Source organism: Festucalex cinctus, chromosome 2 (genome assembly GCF_051991245.1).
Source record: "Festucalex cinctus isolate MCC-2025b chromosome 2, RoL_Fcin_1.0, whole genome shotgun sequence".
Classification (NCBI taxonomy): Eukaryota; Metazoa; Chordata; class Actinopteri; order Syngnathiformes; family Syngnathidae; genus Festucalex; species Festucalex cinctus.
Genome location: NC_135412.1, coordinates 36,423,557 through 36,445,506, shown reverse-complemented (window position 1 = coordinate 36,445,506; position 21,950 = coordinate 36,423,557). Strand labels below are relative to the sequence as shown.

Below are 21,950 nucleotides of genomic sequence, written 5' to 3'. Positions count from 1 at the left end.
TAATTTTTAACATTTTATTTTTAACTTTCGAGGAGCAATTTTTTGTAGAATAATCCTAGGGACCTTAAGCAAGGGTTTTATAAAAACAATGACAGGGGGCGGTGGGTGTGTGCGTGTGTGTGTGTGTGTGTGTGTCGGGGGAATTTCTATGGTCGTTCTTCCATGGGGCCCCAGAGTTTTCGGAAACGCCCCTCATGTGCCACCTTTATGCGCTCTCGTTTAACTTGACAGGCTGAGGCGCATGACATATTCGGCTTTAGTGACGTCACGAAGGCGCGAGCCTCAGCAGGCAGCTCGTTTGTCAGTGGCAGAGACGAAGACGAGCGGCGGGAGGAGACGGAGCTGCCTTTCTTTCTCTCTCTTTCTCACTCTCTCCCCCTCTCTCTCTCCTCTCTCGCTCCATTTCTCCACTGACGCGCTCTCATCCTTTTTCTCGCTCCAACTCCACCGAAACAACCGCACCGCCTCCTTCGTCACCCTTCCTTATTCTTTTTTTGAATTTTATTTTGAATATATTTTTTTCTTCTCCACCTCTCAACCAGAGATGTTAGCCCAACCACAGATGTTGCCTCCTCTTTAGAGATGCTGGACCCACTAACTCGCGACGACTTCTCTCCAGCTGTATGTCAACATTTCTGGACGTTTGTCATCCTGACAACGATGTAGAAGAGAAGAGCAGACGAAGATGCAGACAACATCGCTTGATTTTTTTTCTTCCTTTCTTTTTTTGTTTTCTCTTAGCCTCCTTAGCCTTGAGAGGGGGTGAAAATTTGAAGGCAAAGTTTGAGGATTCGGTTTTTGAATTCTGGTTCACCTGTCCACCCACTCGCGCCCATTAAGCTCCCCCACATTTTTTTTCAACCCGTCTACTCTGAAGATTAAGTAGAATAAGTTAAAGGTTTCCCCCCCCCCCCTTTGTTGAAGGAATTATATGTGCGCCACTACAGTGGATATGGCTTAAATGATGTTGGTGTCACCGTTAGCTGGAGAAAAGTCCGTCACTTGATTAACCACAGTCGACTTCGGTTGAACACTAATCTAAATGGGAGGATACCCGGTGGACTGATTCGGCATTTGAGAAGGAGAACATGTGGATAAAACGGAGTGTCGCCCGCAGGTAAGACTCTATTTCAAATAATAATCAATCAATCAATCACTCAATCACTGAAGTAGCTCTTTACCTAATGCTTTGGTGGATTTTAAAATGTGCGTCGTGTTTCATTCTTCTGCTCGATAATGCTTTTCTTTAAATGACGTTACACCAACTTTGGAGAAACTGATTTATGACTGGACTCTATGTCAACAACATCTTTTTTGAGTAATTATTCCTTAACTATTTTAAAATCAGGTATGGTTATTATTATTATTATTATTATTATTATTATTATTATTATTATTATTATTATCAATTTTAGGGAGTCACGTTTGAGCGAACAATGCATAACCTGAACGCTGGAGGGCGCCAATGTAACGGCACAAGCAGCGCTTCAGACTCGAGTTTGGGTCTACTCCCCACCTGTGAGAGCACACGCACTCCCCCACACACGCGCAATTATCTGGCTAATTACCGGGTGAAAACAACAACACCATTAATGGGTGCCTTCTTTGTTGTCTAGAAAGAGCAGAGATAGAAAGGAGGCAAATGAAGACCAGACCGCATACTTCAATTTAATGAAGTGTAATGTTGTTTTTCAGTAACACATAAGATATATTGTGAGTTACAAGCAAGTTAGATACTTGCTCACAGATCAAATATACGGTCATTTTTATGCATGTATGACATATACTGAACATCTTGAGATCCTCGTAGGGAAATGGTGATCACTGGAGACAAACACACAATGTCTATATTTACAAAAGGTAACGTGCAAGTAACATAGTTTTTAATAAATTGGCCAGAGGTGTGAATCTGCCAGTTTTCCGTTAATGAAAATGTTTCCATTTGTTGACTTGATAAGATATAGTCATATCAGACTGAAAGCCAGTCACATACTAACCCTTTGTCAACATCAGCCTCCAACCATTTCTTTATTACTTGTCAGACAGCTGTCAATAACATTGCATCTGACAGTGAACATATTCAGTGAAGCAAACAGACTACAGGCTCCTTGTTCAGACAGACAAAAAAAAAATAAAAAAAATAGTTGTGGGCGTTAACAGCAGCACTGTCATTAGCAAACATGGAGATAAGCATGTTGAAATGTCAAAATGAATAGGTAACATCTGCAGAACTATCAATGAAGTATTATGAGCATGATCACCTCCAATCAAAGTGTTGTTCGGATAAATTCCGGAACTTCACACATGTGGAGTAGTTGTAACCTGCCCAATAATAAAGTCATTCTTCCGGGGAGGGGGGGGGGGGGGGTCAATTGCATATTTGTATTCAATACATAATTATTATATATTTTAAAAGTATCCCGTGACATAGGAAGGGGGGTCATTCAGGAATCTCTCTATATACTGATAGAGAGGGGAAAAAAATCATATTCAGACAACAATCTTTTAACATATTAAAAAGTCGTCATCTTTATTGAAAACATCCAAAACAAAATGAAAAAGGAAACCCTCTCAACATATCATCTGTAGAAGTGATTGCGGGATCCTGTAATGCTGCTAGATTTTTACCACAAGGATTCATTCTTCATGAATCATTATTAGCATACTTGGGCACTTTCCATTCTTATTCCATTGTTAAGGTTTCCCACACCAAACTCTCCTCCTACCAAGCCACTGGAAAGAATATAAAACGCCATGCAACTGCAAAAATATCACTGGCAGAGACACCAGTTGCCTTTCAAGTGGGCGCTGTAGGAGCTCTTCGCATCAAAAGGAGAGTTAAATATAGTTTAGTTGCAGATAAGAACAAAAGAAAGTTGGTAAAGTGAGATGAATGATTTGGGTGCTACTTTGAATGGATAGTCAGGTTTAACAAGAACGGAACGAAGATGGATTTCCAAGGAAAACTGTGAGGACCGGTCAACATGTTTGCCTCACAAAGCAAGTCGGTTGTGACTTCCTGCGAGCCATCCAAAAACATGTTTGCTGCGCCTATGTGTGAATGCGAATGGCCGTCTGTCTCGATGTGCCAGTCTTGTGATTGACATGTGATCTGTCCAGGGTGCAGTCTGCCTCTCAACCAAGTCAGCTGGGATCCACTTATGAGTCATATAAAATATTGATGGATAACTTCTATTATATAACCGATCCAATTGTTTCCTTGTGGATGTGTTCAATATGTTTTGAAGCCCCTTACAAAACGAATAATATTGATCTAATAGGCTGACTCCAATCAAAAGATGTCATTTGGCATTTGATTAATGCTTTTGATACGGCCAGTTAAAGTCTTCGCAGATGTCGAAGCGGAAAGGTGGCATCACTGATATTCCTGTATTCATGTAATTTAGGTGCCACCCTAATAGCTTCTATGAGGGTTATTAGCAAGGCCTCTCTGGAGCGTGATTAACCTAATTTGCAGGGAAATAGGCTGTGTTGCTTCTCTGAGATTCTATCCTCTGGAGATGTCTGTGCGTCTGTAAGCTCCAACGTCATAAATACCCAGTGCACAGCAGTCTGTTAAATCCAGAAGGACCAGAACTGGTTGTCACTATGAAAAAGCATATGCCAAAAGACAGACCTGTATGCTGGTTGCTGCTGCTGGAAATCGCACATAGTGGAGTAAACACAATGAGTTTACTTGTACAGAAATGACAAAGCCACTCATGGGTGTTGGATCATTAAGTTTTGTACATAAATGCATTTTCAACAACCTCATGAATAAATTACAGCGTCTAAAGTCGCATTATAGGTTCCAAGATTTTAGAATTGGTGCATAAGAAGCAAAGCGGTATTTATTCATTTGTGCCTTTCACAAAGTACTCACCAAAGAAGGATATTGCCATGTCTGTAGTACTCATTTATGGAGCTGTTGCAGCTTCAAACATGAAGATAATTCATTTGTGGCTACATCAATGCCAACAAGTTGCGGTGTTTTTACTGGCACCGGTAGCCCGCTACCCACCTATGACACAATGTAAGAAGCACACAATTTGCAGGTTGATTTCAACCTATCCCACCCAGGAGTTAACCAGAGCAAAGTATTTTTGTAAATTGATACAAACGCTCAAATAGAACCTTGATCAAAAGATAACCAATATCTGTTATGCATTGCTGATTTTTTTATTTTTATTTTTTTGGGGGGTGGGGGTCTTAATTTGAATCCCAGAAAAATGAACTATGATTAGTAGTTGATTTCCACAGGCAAAATAACATGGTTAGCATCCAGCAAGTCTTCACAATAACAACAACAAACAACAAAAAAAGGTGGAAGTTAATCATGTGATGCATTGCCGTCACAGGGAGCTAAGCATGGTGGTATGGACATTTGACAAATGAAGCTTCATGAAGCGCTTGTGATATTTTTTGACTCCTCTTGATGGCTGTTTTGCTGTTTGTTTAAAGATGCAGTGAAAATGTAGTCAATTTTCCTTGCACCAGCTTTTATCTTTAAACCAAGAGCACCATAGAGGAGTTAAAAAAACAAACAAAAAAACATTGCATGTGCATTAAGAATCTTCATTTGTCCAATGTCCATACCACCATGCTTAGCTTTTCCCATCACAACTTGGTGGTGGTGGTGATGCCTTTATAAAATGTTAATAGGTTTAAAAAAAAAAAAAGAAAAAAAAAACATTTTTCAAAGCGACACTTAACCTAATATACACTCATTGTAATAGGATAAGAGTGCCTTCCCAAAAGGCAAAGAATCCATTTTGATTATGAGGAAAAAATGTAATTGTCACGGGCCTGCAAAAATTTTACCCTGATAAAACATTTCAAGGATTAGTCTGAATGTGTTCAATAAAAGAAAGGCAGTGGAAGACATTTTATTTGAATGCTTTTATTAATTTTTCGTTTTTCATATGAACTGGACCTATGCTGCCTGTACCAAAGCCAGGCCAATGTAACACTACACCATCATTGACAGCCTTTCCAATTACTTAACACTTATTTAAAATTACCTAATTAAATCACAATTTAATTCTCAAATTAATAGCTGTCTGTGGATTGTGTGCAGTCAGACAGACACGCAACCTACAGCATGCCCATTAAAGATCAGTGGCGTGTACTGTTGGTGATGCAAGTGAGCAGGACATCAGAGAGAGATCATTTCTACTCAGCAAGCACATATGCAGTGCCCCAGGCGCGGGGCTGTGACAACCTGGCATTCATGTTCCTGCACATACCCCCACTTTCAGATCTTAAAGTCCAGGTTGTCACCATGTTGCAAGCAGCAGTCGGCCCGGCTGACTTAATGAGCATCGTTTCAGTTTGGTCATGCGTCTCTCCCACTGAAGCACGTCCATACCACAGACAACTAACAACACAGAGCCCCACCCTGATTCATGTAAGGAGCTTTTTCTGGATCAATAGTGCCTCTCCGACAGATCAGATTTATTTGTCATGGAGCTTTCCACTAACTGGGCTTCTCTGGCATTTCCCACAAATATTTTGTAAATGAAAAAAGCATATCTGGCCCACAACAGTAGCAATTGATGTGCATTGAGGCTTGGGTTGCAGTAAAAACAGATTGGACTGTGATGGTCGGAGGTTATTGGAGCATTCTATTGTTTTGTTTTTTGTTTTTTTTGTTTTTTTTTTGACCCTGTTCCCATGCTCTTTGTAGCCTTGCTTATCTTTTTAAGCATGAAGGTGACTGTAGCCACAACCTTGTACAGATAACATAATTAACAAAGTGATGCAAAATTTTTAGCTATTGTGCCTTAAACTCTATACCACACAATGCACATTGTGCTCATTTGGATTTATATTTATATTTTTCCTACTTTGAAACATGGCTCAACTTCACAAGTGTAGCAAGTCTCCTGTTTCTCAGCTAGACCAGCAGTTCCTCGGCCTTACCGGTTTCTGTTTATTTATTTATTACATTTATTTATTCGTATTTCATTCAACATTCCCTCTCCGGAGATCTACACAGACACAATCCACAGATCTCTGCAAGTCTTTGCAGAGGCCAACTGTAATATTTATCTCCTAAATGCAGGATATCTACTGTGGAGGGCTTTACTTGACACCACTGATCCTACTTTTCAAAGCAACAAAACCACTGTTAAAAAGAGGGTAAAAAAAGATCAAATAATCTCGGATAAATACTTTAATACATAGATGTCTGGATATTATTTCAAACAGATTGGCTAAGGAACACTCTTAATTTAACAGGTAGTAAAAAAACGACAGGAGAGTGGTAGTTGCGGTAGATGTTGCCCCTGTCCTGTAGGTGGCAGCAATGTTGAGAGAAAATGAATGAAATTCTGTGAATTGAAAAAAACATATATAGTATTTAATTTTGGATCTGTACCAATTGGGTTTGTCTAAAATGTTTCATGGAAATCATGCAGGGTAACATACAGCCTATCATGACCTCCTCTGTTGCTGAATTAGTAAACTTGACATTCAAGCTCACAACTGCAAAGACATTTGTGCGCCTGTATGACATAAACTGGTTCTGTTTTCCCCGGGTTGCACCGGCAAAGAAATTGAGCTTGCAGCGCTCTTAAGTTCCAGGAACAGACATTCCGCATAATCAACAGGCTACAAATGGACGCTTATCACAGTTCCACATTTAGTGGGATGGTTTCGATGCTGGAGCATTGACGCTTTCCACCCACTTGGTTCACTCACAGGCGGAAACGTCATGACGCTTCATTTGCTCTACTGCGCCAGCAAGTGGACAATAAATGTAAAATGGGGAGTGACTAATGACACTATTCATTTGCGACTTGACATTCATGCTCACAACTGCAGAGACATTTGTATGCATGTATGTGTGTGTGTGTGTGTGTGTGGGGGGGGGGGGGGGGGTATACATACAGAACTGGGTTTCCCTAATGGACTGAGAGATAGATATATTCCGTTTCAGTAGACATAGTAAAAGGCTACACATGGGCATGTATCCAAGTGGCCCGCGACCGCATTCGTAGTGGGGGTAGGTTTGTGTGTGTGTGTGTGTGTGTGGGGGGGGGGGGGGGGGGGGGGGTGTTGCTTACTCAGTTGCAGTGGACCACTACATGCTTGTAGCTCTGCATCCATGGATATTTGCATATTTGTGGATTTTTCCTAATCAATATTTATTTCTTTATATTTTTGGGGGAAGTTTTGGGTGACCAAACAACGTTTTTCTTTCTTGAACATGTATAATGGAGGTTTATTTATTATTATTATTATTATTATTATTATTATTATTATTATTATTTTATTTGTGTGTGTTTGTTTTACTAAAACAAAAAAGCTCCAATGTTTTTCAATCAGATTTATGCAGTTCTTGTTTGTTTGTTTGTTTGTTTGTTTTTTTTCTATTCATGGGCGGGCTCTGTCCCTATCTCTGGCGAACAATGGGATTCCACTGTATAGTTTTACTTTGTAGTATCACCATTCACCACTAGATGGCAGACATGGCATTGTTGTGCGTGCACCTGGTCTTATAATGATTTCGAAGGACATGCAGGACAAAATATAGTACCTAAATAATATTAAAAATCTGAGTGAGTTGAGTTTTGTGAAAACATACAAAATGAGTTCTTGCACTTGCTGTTCAGCAGTTTTGTGTCGTCCTTGATTGGTGTTTTTTATGCAGGAGAACACTTGTCATTGGCAAAAACAAATCAAAGTATGTGGTTATATAACCTCTTTCTTGTTGAATGTTGGATCTTTTATATTATGCAATATTATATTATGAAAATTGAAACATGTTACCATAATATGATGGACATTGATTCAATAAAGAAGAAGAAATCTGCACCTACAGTATTTTGTCCATATTTAAAATGGCATTTTTGTCATGTATCTGGTTAGAAAGCGTATGCTTGTGGCCCCCAGTAGTGTTGATGGGAAATTGTGGCCCTCTCCATCATTGAAGTTGCTCATCCCTCATCTAGTGGAAAAGCATCTATCTGTCACTATATGTTGCTGGCATCAAGAGGTGACGATACATTATTTGTAGTAAGCTACTCGTAAATAAATATGTTTTAGACCAATGTAGTGAAATTAGATCATTTCGAGATGTACACCTAATAGGCACTGGTAGTTTCTCTTAATTTGCCACAGCACACTGGTTGGGAATTACTGCTTTAGTGGACTGACATTTACCTAAACTAAATTAGTTGCAAATACTTCCACAATGCTACCGGTAAGTGCTTTGAGTGTGGAAACATCATTTGCTAAAGTAAGAAAGTAACAAAAGAGGAAAAGTAATAACTTGAGTAGTTAGAATGTTAGTGTTGGAGTGGATAGTACAGGTAACCCCCAGTACTGTTTGTGTCTCAGTTTTGGCCAAAGTTTGGTACATATTCGGTTATGTGTTTTGTGCACAATGATTATCTCTCTCTCTCTCTCTCTCTCTCTCTCTCTCTCTCTCTCTCTCTCTCTCTCTCTCTCTTGTTAGAAAAAAAACATTTTGTCGTGTACTGAAAGAAAAACAAGTTAACAATTCAAGTTAACCATTATTTAAAGGTCTCATGCCATCAACTCAGTTTTTCCAACTGTTCTAAACATAACTTGGGTCAAATTGCGTCTGTGACATAGTTTAAGTTTGACATCTATGCGGTTGGTCGTTTGCATGCAGTAGCCTTTGAAAGGCAACGACTTGTAGAAATGAGAGGATTTGAAATTGGGGTCATTGTGATGGAGATTCCACACTCATTATTCAAGTACCTGTCCACTTTATGTTTGCTACACACACGCCCACTCGACTGAGGAAAAATGGATGAAAAGGGCTCATTGCGCCGGCATCTTGTGCAAAGCTTCAGCATGTTCAAAATACCAAGAGATTTTGGACAATTTCATGCTCCCAACTTTGTGGGAACATTTTGAAGCTGGCTCCTTCCTCTTCCAACTTGATTGTGCACCAGTGCACAAAGCAAGGTCTATAAAGACATGGATGTAAGTCTGGTGTGGTTGAACTTCACTGGCCTGCACGGAGTCTTGACCTTAACTTGATAGAACACATTTGGGATGAATTTGAGTGCAGACTGAGAGCCAAGGGAAAAAAACAACAACAAGAGAATGGTGTGCTGGTGATGACGTGTGCTTGTCTTAAAAATGTTAATAATATATCACTGATTCCGTAGTCTTGTCATTTTGACCAAAGCATGAGTGGAGTCTTGTGCATTAACATTCACAGCTATGCATTCGATTATCAGTAAACAAACATTGATCTCAAGTATTAACGTGGATGAATTTGCTTTAATGATCCAACTCACATTGTTCAGCGAAATTTTCAGTATGTCACGTGTGATCTTGTGAAGGATGCAGTCATTTTGCATGGAGATAGACAGGAAGAACCTGAGTGGTAACAGTACTTAAGATATGAAGCACATGGCATTAAACCCCATTGCAAAACTGTAAAACTGCAGCCCAGAAGGAGTACTGTCCCTTGCAGAGTGTACCAACCGGAACTCTGAGGACCGTTCTAACACTTGTTATACAGCTTATTTACATAACTTATTTGTGAGATATGAAGTTTAAAAGAAGCCTCAATAAATTGAGCATGTGGTAAAACTAGCAACTCTAAGCAGATGGCAGAAAAGTGTAACCGGAGAGTGCAATGTTCAAGTAAGTAAGTAAGTAAGTAAGTAAGTAAGTAAGTAAGTAAGTAAGTAAGTAAGTAAGTAAGTAAGTAAGTAAGTAAATAAATAAATAAATAAATAAATAAATAGCCAGGAACTGACTCAAAACTAATTATGTATACTGAGAAATATGGATTTATCAAAGTGTTTGTGGAAACACAACCAAGTGGTTACTTTGGAATGATCCAACATCAAATGTTGCACAACTGCCTTATTTTACTTTGCTAGTGGGGTATACAAATGCTCAACAGCAAACACATTCTAGTGCAATTGCTTCCGCAAACTTCACTGACATTGTCATTCAACAACCAAAAAGACCTGACAAAGTTTGAACTGAAACAGGAAAATTAAGTAGACTCGGGTTAATCACATCTTAAGATGAGACACTCCTGGTAGATTTGCTGGGGCAAAGCAAGTTGAGACAAAACTAACACTGCAGAACATAGGTGTCAAACTGCATCCCTTGAGGGCCGCAGTCCTGCAGGTTTTCGAGGTTTCCCACTTTCAACACAGATGACTAATATTTAAGGTCATCATCAAGCTATGCAGGATCCTGATAATTATCCTGATCATTGAATCAGGTGCGTTGGAGTAGAAATACCTCGAAAACATGCAGGACTCTGGCCCTCGAGGACCGGATCTTGACACATGTGCTGCAGAATAAAGTAAAACGTGTAGTCTGGTAGCAATCGACTGGCTGGCCACCGATAGTCCCTTTGCTTCTTCTTTAACAATTATTTGAGTAGATTATAATGGAATGGCTGTGCTGACACATTTTTAAAACAAAGTTTTTGAAATGACAATATTCTTTTTGCCTTGAAAGATGAGTTAAAATGCTCAAAAGCGGCTGGCACTGTGGATTTTTTTGTTTTGTTTTTATAACGCCTGGCAGTCAAAGAGTTAATAATTGCATAATGGACTTCCGGTCCCTGCAAACACTACCAGATAGTAAATTGGGAGTGACTTTAGCCGTCAATCAGGCAAATGATTATGGATGCCAACATAACTGCACAGTTAATTGATAGCAATGACCAAACTAAAGTATCCTCAAATGCCTTTCAATGTCAAGAAATATTTTCCATTCATTTGAAGATAGAATTGTGCCACTAATATATGATTTTAGAATTGAAATGGCAATTTTACTGAAATAACTTGTGTCAAAATTAACATCTCAGAGTGCATTTCTATTTAACTTTCCACTCTAAACTGAAAGATTTGTTTAACTTTATGAGGTGACGGAAATGTGTTCACCTTGGAATTCATACAATTATTTTGCAATGGGCAATGGTGTAGAATTGATTCCTCGTTCATCCTCGTCTTGTAAGCACTCAGGCAAAAAGGAAAGTATGATAGTCAAAATGAGCAGAGAACAGAAGAAAATGCATGTTCATAACTTTAAAGTCACCATCTCCTCACCATGATGCTCATCATCTCCATTTTTTGAAACTGTGCTTTCTTCTCTTAACATGACTGACTCTCCTCAATCCATGTGAGACTTTAGGCTCCTGCTGCAGGGTGTGCTTTTTTGTTATTTAGGCAACTGAGTAACCACCTTAAGCATCTGTTGGCCCCCTGAGAACGCACTTGATTAGATGTGAAGCACAGGCTGCATTTGAAATGTTACTATCGCTGACGATCAGGTAAATTTAACCATGGCAGCCAAAATCATGATCACGATTAAATTAAGATTAGCTGAGGCCTCAATCAAGGCAAAGATAATTTTGCCCAGTCCCAAATAACAGTGTTGGCACAAAACATTCAGGCATCTGTTGTTGAGCAAAAACAAACACACACAAAAGTAAAGCGGAACATCTGAAATGTATTTGGTGCTAGTCAGAATGTGATTAGCTAATTCTGGGGGAGGGGGGGGGGGGGGGGGGGAGCGTCAACACACACTTTTGCTACCACATTATCTCAATTATTTAGTTAGAGGGTCACACTCACACAAAAAAGGCATTTGAATAGGGTTATGTTGACTTTTTATATCCACTGACTGTATCTTTGTTGTGCTATAACATATTATAGGTAGACCAATTATATACTTTTCCACTAGATGGCAGAAGGTGTACCATAAAATGCCATTTACCTGTTGCCATTCATATAAATTCAGCAGAACAGCCCCAGCTTATATGTATGTGATAAATAATGTTTAAAAAAAAAAAACGGCATTGCTTGAAAATGCTATTGTAATTCAATGCAAGGTTTTATTTTTTGATTATCCCAAGTTTAAAACGTAGAACACTTCAGAGATTAAATTTATTGGACAGTATACGAATGTCCGAAACTGGTTGAGTAATTGTGTTTCTGGAACATGTTTAATTGATGGCCACACATACTCACATACGTGAGATTTTACGTTCAACACAACATAGTAATAATGCCCACAAGTACCAGCTCAGCTAGTTCCCTTTACAATGTTCACATTCACACAGGAACATGGTATGTACTTTAAAGAGATGCTTTAAAGAGTTGGTCAAGTTTACAGTTAGGAATTGCATTTATTCACTGAATCTAGAAGGGAGTGTTGTCTGGTGTGAGCAAATGAATGAACTCGCCAAACGCAACCAGATGAAATTCTTATTCACACGTGCTGAAAAAAAAAGTGCACATGTGACTACTTACTACTTTTTTATGACTCAAATTTAGCATAATAAATGTGATAGCAGAAGTAAATGCATCATTACAACCAAACTGAAGGGCTGTATGAATGTAACATTTGCCAACAATGTTTCTCAGCATGTCAAAATGCCAACGGCGAGATTTCAATGGTGGGTATTACAAATAATTGGCAGGCTGCAATCAATGCACCCCCCCCCCCCCCCTCCACCCCCATTGGCTAAAGTATAAAGATTATAAATAAGGGCCCAAATATTGGTGCGACGTCCCTGATTGGATCTAAGAATTGATTATTTGTCAAACCCTCAAGAAAGCCCAAATTATTATTTATATTTAGTTAAATACCATCGCTTACATATATAGTTCTCTTCTATAGACAGCATTAATCAAGCCCAAGTAAGCCAGGGTGCACCTCTTGAAAAAGGTGATTATTCTGGGTCACGTTCCCTTCAAGCTGCTTTCCCAAATTAATAGCATTGGGAAGGGCAGCGAGGCACTGATTTGCCCTCATTTTGTTAACAGACCGGCTATGAGTGAGAAAACAAATTCCCATGGCGATTTTCTAAAGGTCAGAGTAATTTCCACTTTATATCAAGTGTATGCTTTCTATACAAAACAGGACAATTAAGGAGTTTTAAAGAGTGCTTTAAAACAATACATTTTTAATCATTATTATATAACCATTGTTTGTGGTTTATATATTTTTTTAGAGGTCATTTTGTTTTTTTGGAAGATTAGGCAGCATTTTTAACACCTCTGTGCTTGTAATTTGACCATTAAAGCATGTACAGAAAGAATAGCATTATCCAACAGTCTGACAGTGTCGTTTGTTCACTGTACATTCAATGTTTCAGCTAATCAATCTGGCAGTGATCTATATTGATTGATATATTTCCAGAACAGTCCAAGCTCAGATATGCGCTTACTTCATTCACAAAATTTCACTTTATTTTCAAGGCTCAGAAGTAAATGTCAGGTTGTCAACATGTCTTAACTGCTGATGCACCAAACAATGGACCCATGTAGTGTTTACGGGAATTGAGCTGTCATTTTTGTGCCAGAAAGGAAGGCCATTGTGACAGACACAAAGGAATGGGAATGATTTTGTGCAATTTGCTAGATTATTATTATTATTATTATTATTATTATTATTGATTTGTAGTGACTGTTTGGGTTTTCAACTTTTTTAAATGCTGAGAAATATTTGTAGGCATTTGTTGCCTTCAAATTTGTAGTCCGCTTTCATTTCAAAAAGACAATGAGAGTACATTTGTATTTAACCTTGATCATTTAAATATAGGTCATTACAAATACTCTTTTAAACGTTGTATGTAATCATCACAGTACAGTAATTTATTGAAAGCAATACGGCCAGTCAAACAGTAATCCCTCATGGCTACACTGCATGTTTCTGTTGGTATGCCGCTATAGTTTCTGTATTACTCGTGGGGCCATTGTTACAATTTGATGAAGCAGTCAAATGCAGCTTTCTTAGCCGGTAGGGTCCTATCTGGCCTCACAGCGAGCTGTGAAAGGGGAAGTGCCCTTGTTCTCTGGCCTGGATGTTATCAGAGAATTTTCACCCCCCCCAGAGGGAAAGATTGCCTAGCTCCTTCCCTTTTCTTTCTCAGTCTCTGTTGCTCTCTTTGGGTAATATAAATGCATGGACTCCATCCCTCTATTTTAAGTCTTCTCCCCAGTGTGAACTGGTTGTGCTCGAGGCTGGCAGAATTAGGGGAAGTGGAATGGATGGAACCACAATGTATGAGCTCTCACCAGCATCACTTTATTGTTGCGCTCTCTCGCTTTCTTTATGAACCTTTTGAATTTGCTCAATCAAGCAACAACTATCGGAGATACATAGGATATGTCTTGCAGTGTAAAACTTAAAAAGGAGTCATAATCCACATGTTCATTCCCCTGAGGCATTTTAAGACAACCGTGCTAGTGTCACATTTTGCTAGGGGTAAAAAAAAATAAAAATTCTTCAGTCATTTTGGCTATAAATAAAATGCAACACAGTCGTTGTCAATAGGAAAAAAAGATCTGGCACACCAAAGAAAAAGTTGATTGTAATAAAGGAGCCTCAAGGGCTGGCTGCAATCCAGTTACGGTATACATTCATTCTATTACCTTTATCTTCTATCGAACAATCTAAAAATGCCTGGCCGATTTGTTGTTGTTGTCTTTAGGCCAATTATGATATTTGGCACCCCAAAAAAACAAAAACAAAATTCTTGCTGACGGTGAGAAGCAGAAGATTTTGCTGTAAAAGCAATATCATACTCAGGAGATTCAGCAGCACTAATGTAACCCGCTAATCCGCCATTGTTGTTGTAAATAATGGCCGTAGTCACGCACAGCCACGCAATAACTGGGACAACACGTCATTGTCTCCCGATAGATTGAATTGAAGCAGAGAGTGGACAAATGATGCAGGCGCATCATTCGGAGTGATTCCAACACAAAAAAAAAACAAGAAAATTGCCTCATGACACAGTACGAATATGTCGGTAATTGTCAAAACACCATCCGAATATGAATCATTATTTTTGAAAAACAATGATATCGTCCGACAAAATCATCTAAGTGATTAATTGGCCGGGCCCTGGTGGAATGTGGCCTCATCGTGTAACTTTATAAGGTATGGTAGTTTGAACTTTGAGTTTTGAGCAATTTCAAGACACATTTCTGGAAATCATTTGGTAAATAAAATTTGTGAGCACATGATCATAGTCAGTGCATTTTCAATATAGACATACACAATTTTTGTTTAAAAAAACAAACAAACTAAAAAAAACAACAAAACAACTATGGCCAAATTGCTGACCAACAAAAATGTGCAACAAACAAAAGTTTGCTACATTTCCTGCTTCATGTTCAGAAAGTTCCCGCTACACCGTCTGCTGTCTCAGTTTTGATCCACCAGGGAAAACCACCCACTATAGTTTGAAACTTCCTCAAATGAAGCTGTGACTCTTTGCCAGTAGATGCCCCCCAAGTGACATTTATAGACGTGTGTGTGTGTGTGTTTGAGACTAGGGAAACGTAGTTTAGCTATCGATTGCTAGTGCTACCATGAATAACAACACTAGTTATTTTTGGTACTTTGAATTTTAGCAAGGGCCTGAATACAACATACACTAAACCCGACACGGAAACTTCCCCATGTGAGATAAAACAAGGCAACCATTGAAGCATTGATTCAGCCTCAATCCTGTCTGGCAAAAAGAATCTGCTGCCACACTTGCCTTTTACAGGATTGGAGTCACCTTCACCAAGGGACCTTTCAATAGCTGTGTGGGTTAGAAAATGATGTGTACTCAGTGGTGAGGCTGTCAAGACCACGCTGATAACAGTTCTATCGCCGACAGCCCTGGGATGCAAGGCAATGCGATTAAAGGAGACGTGCCTTTTTCACCTCCCCCAGGTGGGAAGACCACCTATTGAAGCAGCGCTTCCGCAAACTCAAGAGAAGTTCTAATTAAGACCTACATGACTTCACATAAGTGATCACAGTGTGATACCGACACGTGAAGTGGGCCAAGGGTACACTACAATAGACAATAATTAGGTGCCATATCTAATTAGCTGCAGAGGTAATTGTTTACGGGATCTTATGTGACACAAAGAATGAGTCAGAAAGAACGTTATGATTGATGATTTAGGGTAAAATTTGCACACATTCTCTCGTCCACTCCAATCTGTCATTTACTGTGAAACCATCAAATGTGGACGTTTATATCAAATTTGGCACTGGGCGCATGCAGTGTGCTTTCCACTATGTCCTTAAGAACTTTTCTGCTTTGGGAAAAACACATATGTCCATTTTTTTTCCTGTTTCTTTTTTTTTATTATTATTTTTTATTTATTATTATTATTATTATTATTATTATTATTATTATTATTATTATTATTAAGGGCGGCACGGTAGTCGAGTGGTTAGCACGTCCGCTTCCCAGTTCTTAGGTCTCCGGTTCGAGTCCAGGCTCGGACCTTCCTGGGTGGAGTTTGCATGTTCTCCCCGTGCCCGCGTGGGTCTTCTCTGGGTACTACGGTCTCCTCCCACATTCCAAAGACATGCATGGCAGGTTAATTGGGCGCTCCGAATTGTCCCTAGGTGTGCGTGTGAGTGTGGATGGTTGTTCGTCTCTGTGTGCCCTGCGATTGGTTTGCAACCAGTCCAGGGTGTCCCCCGCCTACTGCCCAGAGCCAGCTGAGATAGGCGCCAGCAGCCCCCGCGACCCTTGTGAGGAATAAGTGGTCAAGAAAATGGATGGATTATTATTATTATTATTATTTTACATTTTTATGTTTTTGAAACATGAAACTGAAAAAAAAAAATACCGTAATTATACTTTATTAATACTAATAGATAGGAGTGTCAAATTTAGTACCGTATTTTTCGGATTATACGTCGCTCCGGATTATAAATCGAACCAGTCAAAAAATGCATAATTAAGAAGGAAAAAACATAGATAAGTCGCACTGGAGTATAAGTCGCATTTTGGGGGGAAATTTATTTGGTAAAATCCAACACGAAAAACATACATGTCATCTTGAAAGGCAATTTAAAATAAAAATAAAAGAGAGAACAACAGGCTGAATAAGTGTATGGTATAATAACGTTACATGACTGAAAAGTTTCTTTATCGTGACTATTTTTTATTTTATTTTTATTTTTTTTTAACGTGCGATTAATGACCGCCCCTTACTTGGAAAGTCTGTGCGGGGGAATTCCATTCGCAACGAAGTACATACGTTCTTATCAAAATTTAGCAGTGACAAGTTGAATAATAATAATGCATATATTTGTAGAGATGGGTCAAGTTGTATTTTACAATTTAAAAAAAAATGTGCAGAATTTCACAAGTTACTTCATGATTAGATAGCTCTTAATATGAAAAGAAAAATGCACTGAGCTGTCACCAATGTCTAACAAATGCAATTATGCCATCTAGTGTTGGAAAAATGACCTCAGCACAAATCAATATCTCAATTTTTTTTTTTACAGTCCAGTACATCTTTTTAATTTTAACTCAATTTTATGAATTATTTAGAAATTACTGTATCAATGACTAAAATATGCAGCCATATTTCCATTAGTTTTACATTTTTTTCCACTTTTATGATGAGTATGAAAGCTTAAGATTGTACATTTTATTGTTAGAACAGATGTAAAATGAATCCGAGTTAACTATTGGAGTCATGCGATTAATTATGGTTAAAAAAATTAAATCGCCTAACGCCCCTACTAATAGATAAACCTGAGGATTATTCATTTCAAATAAATAGGCTTTATTAAACTAATGAATGGGTATCATATAAGGTTTAGTTGGTAGGTTTGTGTTAAATTGATCTTTAAGAAAAATGATGCTGATGAATTACCGTAGCAGTGCAGTCTGGTGTAAAACAATGAACATTTGATCTGTTGCCATTGATGGTGCTGTGTCCCGAGTTGTTGACTCTCTTTGGGGAAGACTGTGCTGGTGGGAAAGTCCCCTGATTCATGTTACCTGACTGAAAAGCCGCTGGATGGACGCAGTGACACCACATACCCGCAATGTTAGATTTGCTATTTGATGAGCAAGTCGAGGGGAGAGCAGAATTAGTGAGTGATCATTTCTATCAATGACCTGTGATAGCTCACCAGCTCATTGTGAACCCCGCCTTTTACTTCAAAGTCAGCTGGGGTAGTGTCCAATTTACAGCAACCCACATTATAAATGTTAGGAAATGGATGGATGGGATAGTGGGCTTACTTGTGCAGGTTTGATGGAGGAGCAGTGACGAAAGGTGCTTAGACCAGGACAGGTAAAAGCTGGATCACAGTGGCAACAGGTGGTTGTGCAATTAGTATGAGCTGCAGTGTTGTGACAGTTTCAGGCCACAATTCTCTCTCTCCTATCTCTTTGAAAAATATATATACCAGCATCTATATGATATGCTTACATATAGCAAAAAGAAGGCCTGTATAATAATTTTGTTTCAAGTTTGTCAGTCACTGTATTTCCAAAGCTCTCAGCTTGCAATCTGGCTCCTTTCAAACATGAAGACCACAGATTAATATGCATCATAAAAAGGTTACTAGGGTAATATCCTCTCATACAAAACAATATTTATCTTAAAAGCCCAGTAATCAAAGAGTAACAAATCCTTTAGTCTTCATTTTGTTCTGCATTTTGTTGTGAAGCAAACTATAAAGACTATTCTTGATTCATTTTAGTGGCATTATGTGGGTCATTGGATGCTTCATGTGAAGAACTTGGCACCATTCAGTTAGTTCGTCAATCCTCACTTTTGTTTGAAAAGCACCATGGAGTTGGAAAACAACAACCCAATCAAATTACTTTTTTTTTTTTACTCCAAGTTCAAAGTGTGATTTCATGTTTTAATAACATTTTGAACTAAACTGATTTTTTTTTAATTTAATTTATTTATTTTGTTTATTTTTTAAGACACAGCTCATCATACTGAGTTTCTTGTTCAAGTTATTACCGGTAGCTAGTAGGGTCAGTAAACAGTGCTTATATTTTGTATTAAAGTAACCTTTGGTCACCTTAAAACTTCCCATCCTTGCTATAAACATGGATATGAATTGTCCGTACTACACCAAAGCTTCCAATTGGTGGCTTTCAAATGAAAACCCATCTGTCTTCTTCTCCGCAGAGAGAGCATAAACTGCCACGATGCTTTGTGACCCTGTGCTCCGAATTGGGGAATATCACAATCTGCACTAAGGGGATTTACAAACGTATTGTTTAGGCTTAACTTTGTACTTAAGTTGTTAACGATAGTATGATGGAGCATGTGCTCTTAAAATAGGACACTCGGCAGCCATTTCCATCGGCATGCAATCTGGTGTGCTCACATCGCTAATACTGGCCTTTATCCGCCATCTGTGCTGTATACTTGCAAATGTTTCACCATGTAAGGTGTCAAAATATTAGACCTGTTCTTAAATTATGAAGCCATTTATTTATTTGTTTTGGGGCAGGGGTGGTTAAAAGGTTAAAAGTGTTGGTAATGAATTAACTCAACTCAACTTAATTTATAAAGCGCTTTAAGAACAGGCGTTGCTGTATACAAAGTGCCAGACCCGTCACCAGAGCCCAGGCTTAAGGGGGGCACATGAAATGCATGGGCGGGCCCTATTATTATAAATACCATACTGACAGCATTAACTTGCCCCATATATTTGGATAAATTTATGTAGCACTGTCGTGCATCTATCCATTGAATGGCGCCCACTGACAGTATTATCATAGACAGCATTTACAGTACACACACATAAAGTAGACTGCGGTGGCGTCGTGAGTACGTTGACGCCGCTGCCATATTGGATGAGGCAAAGTGAAGCTATTTGTAAAGATGCCTCCTTCTGTTTTTCCTTGGAGATGTATCATCAAACTACAACTCATTGGATTAATAAGGAAGTATAATTACCTTTGATTATATTATCCCATTCAAAGTCAATCTTACTATTTTTGCCAATGTAATGGCAAACATAATTGCCACATCCAATAGGGCGGATGTGCTGACAAATTGCTTCGAAAGGGCCACCTGTTTGAACGGTGTCTGCAGCAGAATTAAAAAGAAAAAAGGGGAAGCAAAATCCTACCTCATTGTAGATGCCAAAACGATATGTGGGTCCCGTAGTTTTTTTGTTTTTTTCCCCAAGTGACACTTTAGTTGCCGACACGAAAGAAGTTTGTAGTATGTCCCTCCTCACTTGTCTTGTGCGCCAGCGTCCTCAGAAACTTGCAGCTTCACTTGTACAAAATGTACGTGACACTTGCATTGAACGCCAACATTGACATATTTGTCACATATGCGCATAAGTCAGCGTAAGGCATACCTAGCATTATTTTCAGTAAGACTGTGATGGCTGTTGCAGCTATCAATCAAACAAAACCATACCACTATTTCTTCATATTGTGACATCTTGCAAGAATGCCGCCAAAAAACGTTACTTGGAAATGTCACCCTTTTTAGTTGTCTTGTACAAACGGCCACCGTTGGCCGTAGCCGATGCCATAAACAAGAACAATTCGGCGAGCGGCGAGCATTAGAAGCAATGAACTGAAGCAGCCAACACAAACGTAACATACCTCCGACACCTGGAGACCTGTGTTGCGTTTACTGACACTCGGATATAAGAGTGCTAAACCCAATGAATGGAAAAATATAATAATAAAAAAAGGAGAACCATTTTAGAGATCCATGCCTCAACTGGGCGGGCACAATCATCTTGGTGGGCGGGCACGGACCCCTATGGCCTGCCCATGGTGACGGGTGTGCAAAGTGCTGTACATAAACATCAGTTTTGCACGCATGCAAATACCACAACATCATCAGAAGAAAATCAAAATTGAACTGCATTTAATATTACTTGTTTTTCGTAGCGTAGGAAGAATATATGCCTGTCAGACAGTAGTGTTACATTATTTGTCTGTGTATGCTGCTGCATTGGTTTGTGTGTGAATATTTATTTGGAGCCATACATGTGCCTATACTTCTTCTGTTAGCCTGTCAATAGGGTTTTGCATTGAGTCAGTTAGCATTGCTAGCGATGTTATATTAACTCATTCACTTCCAACCGTTTTCACTGAAGCAACCCCCTTCGCTACCGGCTGTTTTACTGGATTTTGATTGATTTTGCGAGGTCTGCAGAATATTCTGTTCTATTGCTCTAAAAACATGGACGCTACCAAAAGAAAGATTAGAGTCTCTTCTTTCATCAGGAAAAAAAAGGTACATTTGTATCTGTTTCCATTTCGCAGCAATTAGCATTAGAATATAGCTAATAAGTTTCATCCATATTCACATTCCTGGTGAAAAATTTGACAAAAAGAGCTTGTTGCAACATGGCCTTTTTTATTGTTTTTTATTTTTATTTTTTATTTTATTTTTTATTTTTTTGTAATACCTACATTTCTTCAAGCCACCTCTTCATGTCAGAAGCTGTATCAAAACCTTCTGTAACCTCTAGAATTAAAAAATAAATTAATAAAATTACAAAAAAACATATAAAAGCATTTTCAGGAGTGCAGGACCAAGTATTAAAAACATTTATACGTTTTGGGGTTTGAATGAGTTAATATATACATCGTGTATAATGTATATATTTTTGTTGCGTGCATGTTTAATTTTATTGTCAACTTCAACTGGAGTGTCAATGGTAGTTTGTAAAGGTTGAATCAAGGTGGACTGTTCTTATTTGTTGATGACATGTCACCTTTAATCCAAAAGGCTTCTTCAGTTCTCGATTTCCAGTGTGCTGTCCCTATATTTATGACTCAGTGGGTGTGTTACCTGGGGGTTTTAAACAATAGGGTGTTGATGTTTCCCAGTGTGGTTAGTGAAACATCCTGTATTCAATCAGTCAGCTAATTAGCATTTTATTTTATTTTTAATTATTCACAATTTAGAACTTCTGAGCTCTGGGATTTTTGTGCAGAAACATGTTTGTGCACTTCCAATTTGAAATAATGTGTTGTTTTTTTAATAAGGGGATGGAAATTTAAAAACGTTTTTTTTACACCATTCAGTGATTAATCAAAAAAATACCGACAAATTAATCAATTATTAAAAAATAATTGTTAGTTTCAGCCCTAAATCAGTGTATGTAACGCTGATTGTTGAAACAATATGTTTTCTAATAATCTGGCCTGGAGTCGCCTCTCGTGT

General features: G+C 38.6%; 1 protein-coding gene across 2 annotated transcripts in view; it reads left to right on the top strand.

Moving 5' to 3' along the window:
• Positions 1 to 323: 323 nt before the first annotated feature.
• Positions 324 to 21,950, top strand: part of ajap1 (adherens junctions associated protein 1) — a 43,814-nt gene continuing 22,187 nt past the window's right edge. For both annotated transcript variants that reach the window (XM_077514896.1, XM_077514895.1), the window contains exon 1: positions 324 to 1,117. In XM_077514896.1, coding sequence (XP_077371022.1) covers positions 1,089 to 1,117 — 29 coding nt within the window. In that variant the 5' untranslated portion in view covers positions 324 to 1,088. The remainder of the gene's footprint in view (positions 1,118 to 21,950) is intronic.